This window comes from Malaclemys terrapin, chromosome 10 (genome assembly GCF_027887155.1).
Source record: "Malaclemys terrapin pileata isolate rMalTer1 chromosome 10, rMalTer1.hap1, whole genome shotgun sequence".
In the NCBI taxonomy this organism is placed as follows: Eukaryota; Metazoa; Chordata; order Testudines; family Emydidae; genus Malaclemys; species Malaclemys terrapin.
The window spans coordinates 30,643,042-30,659,223 of record NC_071514.1 but is presented as its reverse complement, the minus strand read 5'-3'; the positions used below and the strand labels follow the sequence as shown (position 1 = coordinate 30,659,223).

Below are 16,182 nucleotides of genomic sequence, written 5' to 3'. Positions count from 1 at the left end.
ACTGCCTATATCTGCATCTCTAGGCACCTAATTGCCTTTGAAATCTGGTTCCAAATCTTTTGCAGGATTCTTAATGTTTTATGTTTTGTCTTTTAATGTGTGGGTGAATATAGAGCTTTTTAAATATGGGACTAATAGAACTGGCTTGACATTTTGGTAAGCTTCCTTGCAGGGTTTTGTCAGTGTGCATCAGTGCCCAGCCTGCAGCATGTCCTGCTGTTCCACTTCTGGGCCTACTGGACAGAGACTATCACTACTGGTACCAAGCTATGTGATGATTTTTGTGATATGCACAGATGATGATAGGACGAGGTTATCAAATTATTTTTAACTTATGACCTAGTCTCAAAATTTGACCAGATCTGCAGGAACTTGTCCATGTCCTATTTATTTTATAAAACATTAGGAAATAAAAAGAAGCATAAACAAATGATCTGGGCATCAGCATTATTTTTATGGCAGTGAGAGAAATTTAAAAGGACTGTTTTAGTATGAATTCTTGAACATAACTTTTTTCATGTTAAATTCTAATTTAAATTTCTTTAAGCCATCTGGAAACCAACAAAAAAGAAACCATCAAATTAGCTTTTGAGATGCCATTTGTTCAGGGGTGTAATCTCAATTCTCCCTCCCCCAACCTATTTATTTTACATAAAAGATACCATGGTGATTGCCATTCTAGAAATTCGTGTATACGTAGATAATCAGAGAATTGGTAGAGGATTAAAGCTTTGGCCTATTTAAATAACTGTATACTGGGTGTTAATTGAATAGCCTTTAGGAGCATTACTACTACTTCTATCTTGATTTTTGGCATAGGCTTCTTTTGGAAAGCATAAAAAGAGCGAGTGCTTCAGTACCACTGAAAAGATTAAATTGTTGATGTATAAACAGCAGGCAAAGACTTACGGGGCAATGATATAGCCATAATCCTGCAGTCTGATCTGCTTGGACAGATCCTTATGCCCTTGCAGACTCCCATTATAGGCAAAAGAGGCTGCACATATGGATTAGATTATAAAACTGGGGCTAAATTTGTGTCATTCGTTTACAACTAAAATCAAATTTAACTCAAAGTTTCAAGAAACAAAACGTAATTCCACTGAGCATGGTCCACCTTCTTGTCATATAAGGAGAGAGCAGCTGAATTTAACTGAGTATCATGCTATAACATTCTAGCCTGTAGAACCAAGGCTGTTCTACATAACACCCATTAGGATGAGTAATTTATTGTGATAGGTTAGTAAGACTTAAACAATGTTTACCCTAGTCTTTGTGTTAACACCAAAAAGTAATCAACAGCCTCTTCCACATCTTTCCTGTCTGAAAGTAATAGCTTGCCTAGAAAGCAACCCCTGAAGAAAAACTGTTGAAACAGTGGAAAGGAAAACAAGGCAGCCCTGACTTGGAAGGGTTAGGACTCAATAATAGCTGATCTGTGCTCTGAATCTTTACTTTTAGTGGCAGATGGTAACTGAGCTACAAGAATAACGAACTTCTAACTTTTAACATAGAATTCCCTCTTTTAAAAAAAGAGTAAAGTATTATAGCTGTTAAATATTGTATGGGTGTGGTTTTGACATGTTTTAGAGGGAGACCTCATGAGTTAATGTGACACTTTTGTTTCCAATTTCCATTATCCCTTAACCTCTGTTTTGCAGAAACTGACACAGCACAGTTTTTCACTGCTCGGTCTGTTGAAACAGAAGGAAAGATACACTTGTCACTCTTGCATATTGCCAAACAGCACCACTACTTGTTAATCTTGCAAGTGGCAACACCCCTTTTAATAGAGAGACTCACCTACCTTTGTGTGGGAAGAGATAGCACTATAGCTATTTGCATGACAAAGAGCTGAAAGGGATGATTTTAAAAATCTTGCATTGATTATTTTCCCTTTCCTAGCAACAGTAAATGGAATAGACCCAGGAGGCGGGGGCAGCAGCAGCGGTCAACAGACTCCTTTATTTGAAACTTATTCTGATTGGGATAGAGAAATCAAAAGAACAGGCGCATCAGGATGGAGAGTTTGTTCAGTCAATGAAGGTTACATGATATCTACTTGGTAAGTTTAAAGAAAAAATGAAAAAAACAAGCTGATTTGACTCTGGCATCACTCTGGTGCTCTAGTAGCTGTGGGAGAGATCAGATACTTTTAGGAAAAAAACAGCTGTATTCTGATGAGAGATGAGTGTTTTATAGAAAATTCTGAATCTTTACAAAGGTATCTAAGGCAGTCTCCTTGAAGATATGCCACCAGAGTTAAAGCAACTTTACTATCTTGTGGATCCCATAGCTAACTAATATATTCATATCAAATTAAGTGACAGAAAAAAAAATCAAGGTTTGTTTTTACTGTATTCTTCATAGTTTTTATCCTTCCGGTACAAACAGTTATTATTGGTTAAATTAACACAGATGTGCATGCCTGTAAAAGAAATATTAGCAAGATTTGAAGTTTTATAACAGGAAATGAGTAAAATAATGTGATCAGTTTGACCAGCACTGACTGACTGCTGCTAAAGTGCTTCTGTACACACTCATTTATCTCAGTGGCTCTTTTTTGGTCTCCATCCGGGGCTGGTGCACAACAGCACTAAGACTGGTAAACTACCAATGCAGCAAGTGGTACTGTGGATTTGACTTCCTGTTTGGGCCAGATTTTTTTTGGCATGCTTTTAGATGTTTTGGTTGGAGGTGGGGAGAAGTATGTCCCTCTTTGCCCTTTCCCCCAACACATCCACTGCTGCAGCTAAGGATGGAGTGCAAAGGTTGTATGTTTTATTTTTCCTCCTAGTATCCAAGCAGTTGCAGTGGTGGGACCTAAGAGTGAGTGGCCCATCCACGATAATACCAGAAGTGCTAGTATCATGAGTGACTCACTAGGCACATGCAGTCAGCATTGCTATCGCTATACTGTGATAAAATTATAGCCTGTATAACTTGGATTGTCATTTTGTGGCACGGGTTATTATGCACGAACACACCTTGTAATGTCTTCTAGATTGTATCCTTTTTATTTCCAGAAAAATAGATAAAACACGTGAAAGAAAAATGACTTATCTGTGTTGTATTTTTTCCCCCCAAGCCTTCCGGAATACTTTGTAGTCCCATCTTCCTTAGCAGATCAAGATCTAAAGCTCTATTCTTACTCTTTTATTGGAAGACGAATGCCCGTAAGTGTGATCTTTATTCTGTTGCTGATCACTGTTCATGTTCATGACAGTGATGTGTATGAGTGAACATGTTTTGTATATTGTATGTAGATACTCATGCTGTCAGGCAATACTAACAAATTATCTTTTTCTGTTAGCTTTGGTGCTGGAATCACTCTAATGGGAGTGCTCTTGTGAGAATGGCCAACATTAAAGATGTATTGCAACAAAGAAAAATAGATCAAAGGTAAACAATAACCTAGAATAATTTCTTAACCAGACATGTATAATATGAGGCAAATAGTGCCTGTATGGGATACTTAGCTATACTTCATACTTGCGATGAGGGAGCCCCAAATCAGAATATCCTATAGCCCACTCACATAAGCGTTGCAGATTCGAGTTCAAATCCCTTCTCTCTCTCAGGTGGAGGAGGCACTTGAACTGAAGGTCTCCCACATCCCATGTGTGTACCCCAACCATTGAGCTAAAAGTTGAGGGAGCTCCTCCTCCTCCTTAACCCCTCCCCCCACCATTTTGAGAAAGCTCATCGATAGGCACCCAGTGTGGTAGGTGATCTGTGAGCACCCTTGCCAGATCAGGCCACACAGAGTGGGTAGGTGGAGGAAATCCTGTATTTCCCTAGTTTTTGCATCGTTCTAGGCCTTAGATATCCAGATACCAGGCATGGGGCTACAGTGCCACACTCAGAAGCAGAAACCTAAGTGCTAAGATAGCTTTGACTGCAAAAATTTAGTGGCCGAGCGAGTGTAGTCAGCCGAGCAGGGTTTTTTGAATCCTAGTGGGACCTGATTCTGGGATTTAGGTGCCTAAAGTGATAGTTAGGCACCTAAGTCTTTCTGTGAATCTAGCCCTTAGTACCTTGCAGAAATTCACACCGGCTTGCAAGATGTGGGTTGGGTATTTGTTTGGGTTTTTTTTTTTTTGGTCTGTGTTTTAATTTGTTGGAAGACTTTGTAGACCTTCTGTTGCAACTGTTAGTGTATTTTTATTAACCTTGATTATAAAATTTGTCTCAATATACATGGAAAAACAAAACCAGACATTTAAATAAAAAGCAGAGTTGGGCCTCTAGTCCGCGTCTCTATTGGCATACACTTTTATATGCTGCTTTTGTATCATAGCTATTTTCAGAGCTATTGAACACTGAAAATTGACTATAGATCATCAGTTATTTAGCTTTCGTAATTGAGATACAATGTCCCTCAAACTTTTACTTCACATGTTGGGGTTTTGGTGGTCTAGTGATAGACATAATACTTGAATCATAGCTTTTCATCTTCAACATTACCTAATGCTTATGTTATTTGCTTCAGTTTCCCTGACTGTAAAATTAGGTTATAGGTTATGTAACTTTCTCAAGGCTGTAGAGAAAGCTGGTGCCAGAACCAGGATTAAACTGAGGAGTTTAGGCTTCCAGTCCTGTTCACAGATCACTAGGCCAGGTCTCGCCTTATATACACTGGAATATATTACAAGAAATACCACCTAGTTGAATACCACCTAAAGGCTTTGTTGCTTACCACTTCTGTCTATGATAGCTGTTCCTTATAGCTCTTTAACAATGTACTGTTTTCAAATTTTCAAATTAATTTAGCTCATGTCTCAACAATAATGGGAACTGAATGTTTCTGAAATGTGTGTTAACAATTCTGCCTCCACATAGCATTCCATATGACCAAAAATGCATGACGTGTATTATAGCTGAATGCTAATCAGATGCTTGTACTCTTCCATTTTGCTGTTTGAGCAAATAGCTTTGCTATGTAAGATAGCTGCCTTTGTAACTACAAGGAAAACCTTAATAATAAAAAAAAAAAAGGAAACTGGGCACCTGTTTTTAAGTGCTTTCAGTTGCTTGCACTTCCCTGTATTCTAAAAGAACTTAATTTGAAAAGCTTTCCTCCATGTCCAATAATACAGTTTTGGGGTTTTTTTGTTAGGATTTGTAATGCAATAACTCGAAGTCATCCACAGAGAAGTGACGTTCATAAATCAGATTTGGACAAGTGTCTGCCTAATATCCAGGAAATCCAGGCTGCATTTATCAAACTTAAACAGTTATGCGTTAATGGTAGGTCACAATATCATTAGTCTTCTGGTGGTGGGGTTTTTGTTTGTTTGTTTTTGAGGCATTGGGGGATATGGTTTCAAGAAAGCAATGTGTCAAACTTTGTTAGGAAGCAACTAACTTACCTGGAATTGAAATTCTATATAAAGTGCGTTCATGTGTGTATATTATAATATAGCTTCTGTAGATCTACATTCTCTTACTCCTCTTTGAGACCTAAGGTATAATCGAGCATGAGATAAGCACATAAAATAGTCTGTGTACTTTTCTGAGGGATGGTGTACTAAGTGCCTTCAACTGCAGATTTAAAGGCTTGTGGAAAATTTATGGGCAGCATAGCTAAGGGTAACAAAACTAGCTTAAGTAAATGTCTATTTAAAAATGTACCCAGACATTCCTACTCTTCTTGCTGCAGAACCTTTTGAAGAAACAGAAGAAAAATGGTTATCCTCACTGGAAAATACTCGTTGGCTAGAGTATGTCAGGTACGTACAGATGTTATGACTAGAAAGTAATCATTAATAATGTGTCCTTAATTTTTCACCAATGTAAATATGCAATAAAACAAATACAGATGGGATTTGTCTTTGGTAAAATGAATGAGATAAATATACAGGGATTCTCAAGGTTTACACACTTAAACGTTCTGTGTCTGTGTTCACCTGAATCCTGAAAAGACATAAGTGAATGCTTAACTTTAACTACTTCAGTGGGACTTGTATGCTAAAAACCAAGCACACACACAAATCTTTGCAAGATCAGGACAATAATGGGCACCAGGACAAATGTACAATTAAGAGGTATTTCTGTGGTACTACAATCCTGTTGGAAACAGTTGAGATTTTTATATTACTTGAGTATATATAAGATTTGGGATGAGATTTTCAAAAGTGCATAAGTGACTTAGGAGCATAGATCCCAATGAAAGTCACTGGCATGTGTGCTTCTAAACCCCTTAAGTATTTTTGAAAATCCTGTCCTCATTTCTTAGAAAATGTGCAATATCTGTAGTCTTAATTGTTAAATTAAACCACTTTTTCTTTTTGCCTAGATCATTCCTTAAGCATTCTGCTGAACTTGTATATATGCTGGACAGTAAGCATGTCTCAGTAGTTCTGCAAGGTAATATAATTGTATAGCATGTTGTAATTGTCATGATTGGTAGGTTGGAATGTTAAAGCGTGGTTTGGTAAACTACATTTGTGATCTGTATACTTTACTGAAGTGTTGAAAGGCAATGATTTAAAATATTTTCATTTAATAAAATTCCCTCCCTATAGTTGACTGTACCTGGATTGTAACAGAGCCAATAGTATCTGGTAATATTCCCCTTCCCCTCCTCCCTTTCTTTTTGTCTGATAATGCACATTTGATGTGATCAGATCAAAACTGTAGACCAGTGAGTTTGTAGATCAGAATGTTTGTCAACTCTAGCTACATTATCTTGGCATGTGATGTTGTCTTGGTCATTCCCCAGATCATGTGCTACTTCTAAGAATTACTTCAGTGTCGGGCAGTGTTGATTCACTGACTCTAAAATTCCTTCTGGAGGTAGTAATGCCAGAAATGGTATTTAAAATAGTACTCCATACCAATTCAGACTACCTCTAGGTCAAAAAGAGAGTTTGGAAGCTCTCCATTAATTTGGATTCCCTCCATTTCAGCCCATCTCAAATGGTAGGCATCTGATTTTTTGGACAAACACATAGCAGGTTATTCTTGAGTAAGGGTTATTCACATATCAGTACTGTATATAGTTGGGAATCTTAACTATAGTGTGAGGTTCACTGAGATAAAGTTTCTGACTATATTGAAACACAACAGTCTCGAGATAATGAATTTCAAAATACACTAGAAGGAGAACACCAATCCAACTTACCAATTTCTGCCCTCTGAACTCTTTAATTATATACACATATACATATTCAAATGCTGTTAATGTTTTCCACAGAGGACGAAGGACGGGACCTGAGCTGTTTCGTAGCCTCCCTCATTCAAGTAATGCTGGATCCCTATTTTCGGACAATTGTTGGATTTCAGAGCCTGATACAGAAGGAATGGGTCATGGCAGGATATCAGTTTCTAGATAGGTGTAACCACTTAAAAAGAGCTGACAAAGAGGTAATTATGTTTTGATAGCTAGATCACTTGCATGCAGTGAAATGACTTGACCCCATAAGCTAATGTCCAAAATTTTAATATGAAATTTTTCAATACTTTCTAAAGATAGGAAGCTAATGTATAAAAAAAGAATAATCATTAATCAGATGAATCTCCTTTTTATCCTCAACTATTGTATAAGAATCATTAATACACTTGGTGAAATCAAATGTCACTGTTGATCATGTTAGACTTGAAAAGGCTTATTCTGTCTTATCCCATGTTTTACAATAATTAAACCATTGGGTCCCAAGACTTTGACCCAGCAAGGATCTCAGGAGCCTCTTTTCTACAGCACCTGTTCATTTCCTCACCCCCCTTTTTACATACAAAGTCAAACCAGTATGCGTCAGCAGTTATCAAAATATCCATCTGATAAAGAAGCATGTGAAGCAAAGTATATAGTCTGTTCTGCAATTTTCAAATTGCAATCTATGGCTCACTTGGTGGTGGTTCACGAATTGGTGGATGGCGACATGGTACCTGGCTTTGGTGGTTTTCAGACACTTCTACGGTATTCCAGGCGCTACACTGCAACAAAGAGACTGGAGGCCTGTAAAATCAGCTGGAAACAAGGGGGAGCCAGCCTAACAGTGTCTCTTGGGGCGGCACTCAAGGAGAATAAAAAGAAAACCCCCTCAGGGATTGGAGCCACTAGCAGGAATAGAGCTGCCATGCACCAGCAGCAAACATGTCTAGGAGCAAAGGAAATAATTCAGTTAGGCAAAAGAATAGGAAAAAAGACAACCCAGGCTCTGGAAAATGGGAGAGAAGAGTAGATGAGATTGCGAGAGGTTGAAAAAATAAAGAGCAGAAAGCGACAGCACAGTTAACTTCTTTCCAGACACTCATTGCACTATAGACAGAAAACATTCATTACTTTCCCAATACTTTGTCATGCATAGGATTACTGTATTTGGAGCAAGGGTGTTTTGTAATCATGATCCACTGAGATGTTCTTTTTAGATGAATCTTGGTTCACTCAGCAAAAAAAAGTTAGGAAATATCTGAAAGGAAAAAGTTAAATAAAATATTGCTAAAGCTGAAAAAATGTATATAAACGCCTCTTGGAATTTCCTCTCCGCCTTAGCAGCTGCATCCAGTGGGTTTTTTCTTTCTGTAGTATATTTCAACCTCATTAAAGTTTTTTAATGGAAATTAACATTTTTTACGACCCATAGAATCAATGGTTTTAATGCCAGAAAGGGCCATTTATGATCATCTAGTTCACTTTTGAATAGCACAGATCATACAGTTTTACCAGGTGGTTCCTGCACTGAGCCCAAAACCAAGGAAGAATAGCAAAAAATAGGTATTCAGTTAGTTTAAACTACTCCAGATATCATTAAGCTCATCTTAATTTATCTGCAACCCCACAACCCAGACCGTTATTACCAAGATTTGGAGTGGCTGCTCTGAGCAAATTCCAGTATTAATTTATGGCTTCAGAGCACATTTTAAATTTAAAAAGAAACCAACCATCTTTTCTTCTTTCATAGTTCAGCAAAGATGGGTCATTTGTTTTGTAAGCTAAACTTCAACTGAATTGTTATGAAAATAGACACAATGATTCTAAATGTGGCTGGAAAGAGACCTCCCCTTTCCAAGTACTATAATTTACAGGTCACAGTCTTCCTGAGGTTTTGTTACAGAGAGGTTTTCTGATTGTACAAGTAACAATTTAAATCTGTGTTTGAATGAGAACACAGACTGAGAAAAATGTAGTCTTCAAAATATTTACTCTTCTTCCCCTTCTTCCCCCTCCCCCCTCACAAAATTTGGTATTTAAGTCTGGAGATGATGTTGACACTATAATTCCTTTGTACGACTTACAGTTGTTGGGCAACACATGAAATCAACCCGTTCTGTCACTTTGTTACTACAGTTTCCTGAGTTATCCGATTCATATAATCACATATTCTATCATCGTGAGGGTGAAAATCCCAAACTTGGGTATTGGGTATTTGTGTTATAGATTCTATGTGATTTCTGTTTAGCTACAAACTTCCCTTCCCTATGAGGAGCATACTAAATTTGTTGTTAGGTACCCTAATGAGGATGTTGGGGGTAACAAGTTGGTAAGGTTTTGGCAAAGGTTATGTTACTTCTAATTACTGTCCATTTATTCTCAAGTCTCCCTTGTTCTTGATGTTTCTGGACTCGATTTGGCAACTGCTAGAACAATATCCATCGGCCTTTGAGTTTTCTGAAACATATTTGACCATATTGTATGATAGTACACGGATCTCATTGTTTGGCACCTTCCTTTTCAACTGTCCTCACCAGCGAGTAAAGCAGAGCACTGTGAGTATGAAGAAGTGTTACCCTTACCTTTAAAATAATTGATCTTAGGCCTGAGTCTTTCGCGGGGGGGGAAAAAACCACAATCTAAACTAAATGGCATTTATTCACTTTTGCAAAATGATGTCACATTTGCAACATGAGCAAAAATATTCAGTGCACGATGAGTGTTCATCAGATTGTCCCTGCAATGCTCTTTGCGTATACTGAAAATGGAAACGGTCTGGGGGGGGGGGGGGGGGGGAACTCTACTTACCTTATTTCTAAAATAGCATTATTAACAAGTGCTTCATCGTTTCCTTCATCTGTACTCCATAAGAGTGCTGCATACTTGCAAGTGGGATTAGTATGCAGCTTCCTTTCATCTGCATGATAGACAGTGACTTGGATGGTATCTAAAGCTACAGACAAACTTTGAAATCTCTTGTGACATGGCCACATAATGATTTTAAAATACCCAATGACAGCTTTATAAAAAGAATGCTAAAAGTCTGAGTAATAGTGATCAAGTACTATTTATACAGAAAGAGAGAGAAAAGCAGTGCTTAAACCTAAAAAGGACCTCTGATCGATATCTAAAAAAATTCCAACCTTCAAAGCAAGCACACACAAAAATGGGTGACTTGTATACACTGCATGCAGGGTAAAGAACAGTTTGTCACATGCATCTCCCAGGGTAGGACAAAAACCAGGAGACCTAAATGTTTATCAGACCACTCTTCTACAATTTACTTTGCTTAAAGAATCAATGACTCTTAGAACAGTGCAAGTAAATTCTAATATACACCAACACAAAAACAAAATTCTTTAACCTAGAATTAAGATTGTAAATATTTACCAGTGTGTTCTCAGTGCCCTCCTCCCCCATTGTTTTCTCAAACACATAAGTTAGCATAGAAATAAAAGCTTAGAAATTTCATTTTTAAAAGGAAATAACCACATTTCCCTATTTAACGTTTATCATCAACTAAACATTAGCTGTGTCCAAGCATTGCCACCCACTTAACAAGTAAAAACCAGGATTTGTTTGTCCTCCTGCAGTGGTCACCTTGGTTGCCCTATATACTTTGACATTTGGTCTACAGCCACCCACGCTGTAAGCCATGCCCCCTGCTCTCTGAGCTACATGCAATAATTAGATTTGTAAGTAATTAAATTAGTTTGTTTTTAATATGTCTGAATATTTCTTCTTGCAGGAATTCGCTATAAGCAAAAACATCCAGTTGGGTGATGAAAAAGGCCTAAAATTTCCTTCCGTTTGGGACTGGTCTCTTCAGTTTGCAACAAGAGATCGCATGCTTTTTCACAACCCCTGGTATATTGGAAAGAGTGCACCATGTGTACAGAATGGGTCTGTGAAAAGTTTTAAACGAACAAAGGTAACAGAATTACGTTGAAATCAAACTTCTGCCAATGGACTTCTTCTTTTAGCAGCTTAGTTACAATGCCATTATTGCTTGATGTCCCAGCCTATAGATAATTCATTAAAAACGAATTTCTCTAGAGGTACAGCTCTCAAGTGTTGCACCATATGGCTTTCAGTGCATTCTCTGGTATGCTTGTGCTTACTGCTGACACAAGAGACTTACTGCATCACTGCAGCTATTGTGTGATATAAGGGTGCTTTGGATTAACACTGTTTTCCATATTATTTCATAGATCCTTAGTTTTTTTTTCATAGACTACTGATTTGTTTCCATTGTTCAATATTGTAGAATTCAGTTAAAATTTATTTACAATTATTTTATTAGGTCATGAACAGTCAAATTATTTGCCATGAAAGCCACCCCAGTGATTAGACTCACAACTTTACTATGGCTGTGAAGGGATGCCTCACTTCTAGTCCCCCAGTGGAGAATTGTAGGCACACATGAACACCGCCAGCTGTAGCAGACTAAATCTGAGGAAAATTAACCATGTTTATTTCATATCTTTTTCTGCAGAAAAACTACAGCTCAACACTGAGAGGAATCCCCCCATCGTTAAAGAATGGGATCATCAACGAGCAAGAGTTTCTTCCAAGAAGAAATTCACTGATACTAAAACTGAAACCAGACTTTCTTCAGCAGATGGGTAGCCAGACCAATAGCATGGAGCAGTATTTCAGAGAATGGTTCTCAAAGCCTGTCGACTTGCATGGTGTAATTCTACCCCGTCTGTCTGGAACACACATAAAACTGTGGAAACTTTGTTACTTCCGCTGGGTTCCTGAGGCCCAAATTAACAATGGTGGCTTCATCACTGCCTTCCATAAAATCTCTGTGCTGACAGACCAAGTAGACATGCTAAACCAGAGTCTTCGGCAGTACAAAAGCAGCTCTTCTTTGCAAGCGAACTGTTCAGAACTGGATCAAAGCAGGATGTACTTCAGAGCAAATGGTTTAAATGACAATGCAGGGACCCCAGATTTTCTCTCCTCCTCATTCCCATTTTCTCCAATAGGGAACTTATGCAGACGGAGCATTCTGGGAACACCCTTAAGTAAATTTTTAAGTGGTGCCAAAATCTGGCTGTCCACTGAGACACTTGCAAATGAGGACTAAGATATTGTGATGCTTAAACATATGGGGGGAAATCACAGACCATTGTGTCTTCTCTTAAGTTAACACTGCTAACTGCGGCATCTGAAGCTGTAATAATTTTATTTACAAATATTACATACGTTTTGCACAAATATTTAAAAGCAAAGCAAATCATGCTTCAAATCGCACAATTTTGTTTTCAGTAGTTGTCATGTAAACTTCTTGTCTGGTTTCTGATGATTTCTTCTGTGTTTTCTAGGTCTGGCTTATTATGTAAGATCAGCGATTTCACTCACTAATGCAAAGGTTGGGTGTGGTCACTAATCAGGTTTTCTTTTTGTTTGCAATGTCTGTTTTCCCAACTGTTGACTGAAGCTAATCTTTTATGTCAACACAGATTAGCAAATCAGATTGGTGAAAACAAACATCAAGGACATTTTGCATTAATGTAGCCATATTGACTGGCAGTTGTAGAAATCTGGGAACAAACTACTTTGTCACAGTACACGTGTAGTAAGGACACATTTATATGCTTCCATACTATCTTTCTGTGACTTGGTTTACTTAGTGTATGTTGCATTGGTGCAGTGTGTACTGGTTTTTGTTTTCAGTTACCCTTTAGAGAGGCTATTCAATTTTTGTTCAATGTCATGAGCTTGCATTTAGTTCACAGGAACTGACTTCAGGACAATATGCACTGTTAACCTTAAAATGTTCACTGTAGAGAATAATATTGTAGCCTTAGAAGTGCCTTTAATTGGAATGAAATATTAGTAAGATGTGTCTAACGCACCATGAAACATATGTCTTTCAATAGGTTAATGAACTGCCCACTAATGTAAACATAATTTAATTCATAAAACAAACTCTGGAAATCACCAAAAAGCCAATTAGCCTTCTGAACAGCAGAAACCTTAAATGACAATATGCAAATTAGCAGGGAAATTTTCTCTAGACTAAAACAAGACTGATTTCCTGTCAGTCCCAGAAAATAAAGAACCTTACCACTCCTAAAACTTTGTTTCTTATGTGTCCATTTATAGGAGTGGAGGTTGTGCTGGGAAAGTCCTCTCTCCCCCCGCCCCTTGACACAACTGAACTAACTACAGATTAGTTAGGGATGTATTCTTTTGGCTTCCTTACACAATCTATTTTTTTTTAAAGTATTTCTGAAGTTTTTCCCACCAAATTTAAAGATAAAGCAGATTGAAAAATGAGAAATCATTTTTTGCCAAACAGCTTTTAAAAAAACCTTGTTTTGCAGCAGGCAAGAGCTGGTTAGGAATTTTCCCATTTTTTTTGGTTGAAGAAACATTACTTGAAGCTGGGCAGAACACTTCAATCAATGTGCCACAATATTCTAGTAGCCAATTCCCCCCCACCACCCCCCCAAAGAAGGTCTGGTTTCTGCAAAGTCTTCCTCAAAATAGCTGAGATATACTAGAATAAGTAAAAATTACTCAAAGTCTGTTGGAACAACAGGTTGGCTTTTCTGTTATCTTGGGCCTGATACTTGATATACAAGACCTCAACCTGTGTGCTAATTTTTGGTACCATATATTAAAATTAATAAACAACTTTGACTGTTTTTATGGTATGAGTAGTAAAATAGATTTCCTAAAACGGTTAATGCTCATATGAGTCCATTTTAGAATTACCAAAGTTTGGTGAGTAAATTACTTTAATAAGTATTTGGGGAAAACTGTGTTAATATTTGGGCTGTTTAATCTTTAAAAAAAGAGTACAAGAACTACTTGTGTAAGGATTTCTAGCTTGTGTTTTCAGTTCATACAATAATCTGTATTTTACATGATACAGATGTTCTTGTTGGTAAATACTATGCCTTTAAAAAAACTGCCTAAATCTCTGTTTACCAACCAGAACAGGGTAGTTTTCAGAATCTGGGGGCTAAGCAAGCACAAGTGGTGTGTTATGCTAGTTAGTGGTATCCAGGTTACTCTAAAAATCTGTTGTTTCATCCTTAGGGTCTGATTCTGAGTACTAATCACCCCTATGGATTTGTTTTAATGTATATTTGTTTTAATACATTCATGTCCCACTGTAAAAAGCTGCCTTACTGACAATACCAACTGCTCTGAACTTACCTAATGGCCCTTATGTCTTGCAAGTAGCTCTGTGGACTGAGTACATATCTACAGCTATCTTCCCTACACACAAGCTCACATCTCTTTAAAGTCTTGTTGGCAATTTTAAAATTAGGTACTATTAATACCATTAGTGTTTTGTAAGAGTAGAAAAACTATAAACAAGCTTATTTTTATATCATTTGTTTTCTAACCACATGCACTGCTTTGGTTGATAGTAGGCTGTTGTATCGATTATTTTGCTAGATTGTAACTATTAAGAACATACCTAGTGAGATATGAAATGCTGATTGATGTGGTCAAAGAACAACTCTAATGCCTTTAGCTACTGCTGATGTCAGAAGTCATGGTAGTGCAATGTCTTTCAGTGAATTGCTGCCATGTACCAAAGAAATGCCTACAAATTTAGAAACCTACTGAAGTGAGTGTGTGTATTTTTTTTTTTTAAACATGCAGGTAAAATACCACTCTAATATTAAACCACCTTTGTGCTTTTAATGATGTGTGTTGGGGGATCAAAGGTTTTGGCTGTTAATCTCAGATGGAAAGATATATTAAAACCAAAAAATTTCTAATCTTTTTATTTAAGGAAAGGATAAAATGTCAATCTACATCCAACAAGAGACTGAACAACTGGTTTCCTAAATCCCTTTGGGCAATAGATTGCTAATGGTGTTGCTGCAGCAGGTTACAGAGTTGACCATTTTAATTGAAACTAAAAGCTTTGTGCCTAATGCTGATGACTTATTGAATAAAGTAGAATTGCCAGGAGGAATACAAAACCCTGGCACTGAGGTTGTGAATGTGAAGTAAATTAGACTGTTAATAAAAGATCATACCTTTCCACTGTAATTCTGTTTATTTTACTGATTTAATAAAAATGGTGCAGGAGTAGAAGAATCTGTAGAAAGATTACAAAGCCGTATTTGTTCTATGTAGCCCATCTTATTTTTTTTTTCTTTCTTGATTTGAGAATGTTGTGCCATTATTTGTGTGACCTTTTCAAGCTCAAATAACCTACTTTGGGTTAGACAGAGAGAGGGTGTGAAGTAACTTTGTTTTGTTGCCATCCTTATTGAGGTAAGAAAGAACTTTCTTGTTACTGTTTTGCCCTAGATGAAGGAAGTAATCTCTGGAGTTGTGGATTCCCTATGCTTACTACAGAAAATACCCAGTGTATGTACTGATGTAATATGTAGCCCTCTAATGAGCTGCAAATTTGATTCAATATTGGGTATGCAGGTACCATAGCATTTGTCCCTTTAAGGGAATAATAATTTCAAGTCATGCTAATATATAGCATAAGGAGCAATACTATCCTCAAAAGCATCAATCACAATGGACAACCTCAATCATTACATCTCCTATACTCCACCCCCCCATAAACTGTCACTGTTAATACAGAAAGACATTTTAAAATCTTCTCTTAAAAGCTTACAATAAAATTATGTCTGAGCCTCCACTTAACCTAGTTGGAAATTCTCCAGTAGTATTATCACCTTAATTCTTAGTAAACTGAACATTTGCAATCCCTTGTCCATCTCCCCATTAGCTAGTAACTTGCCAATGTAAGGAAGTAGGATGGCTGGTGTTCGTCTCATGGGCAAGTATACTTAATGGCATTTAACTCTAAAAGATCAGAATTTGCTCAGCCAATTAAACCATTTTGAGCACCAAACTGAGACCAACAGTCAATTTGATGGCACATCTGTCTGTAAACTAGTGAACAGTGCATCTAGTCACTTCCAAAATATCAGGGATTTTTCTAAATCTCAGAAGAAACAGGAGCATACACTGAGCCCCTATCACCTGGTGAGCAGACTGTTTTAAGCAAGTCTGTAATTGTC

At 37.3% G+C, this 16,182-nt stretch overlaps 1 protein-coding gene across 1 annotated transcript in view; it reads left to right on the top strand.

Annotated features, from left to right (window-relative positions):
- The window catches only part of MTMR10 (myotubularin related protein 10), a 66,117-nt gene extending 50,930 nt beyond the window's left edge, over positions 1-15,187 (top strand). Inside the window, exons 7-16 of the mRNA XM_054041673.1 lie at positions 1,906-2,065; positions 3,089-3,176; positions 3,314-3,402; positions 5,120-5,250; positions 5,663-5,732; positions 6,299-6,369; positions 7,199-7,368; positions 9,541-9,711; positions 10,905-11,087; positions 11,652-15,187. Coding sequence (XP_053897648.1) covers positions 1,906-2,065; positions 3,089-3,176; positions 3,314-3,402; positions 5,120-5,250; positions 5,663-5,732; positions 6,299-6,369; positions 7,199-7,368; positions 9,541-9,711; positions 10,905-11,087; positions 11,652-12,251 — 1,733 coding nt within the window. The 3' untranslated portion in view covers positions 12,252-15,187. The remainder of the gene's footprint in view (positions 1-1,905; positions 2,066-3,088; positions 3,177-3,313; positions 3,403-5,119; positions 5,251-5,662; positions 5,733-6,298; positions 6,370-7,198; positions 7,369-9,540; positions 9,712-10,904; positions 11,088-11,651) is intronic.
- The last annotated feature ends 995 nt before the right edge of the window (positions 15,188-16,182 follow it).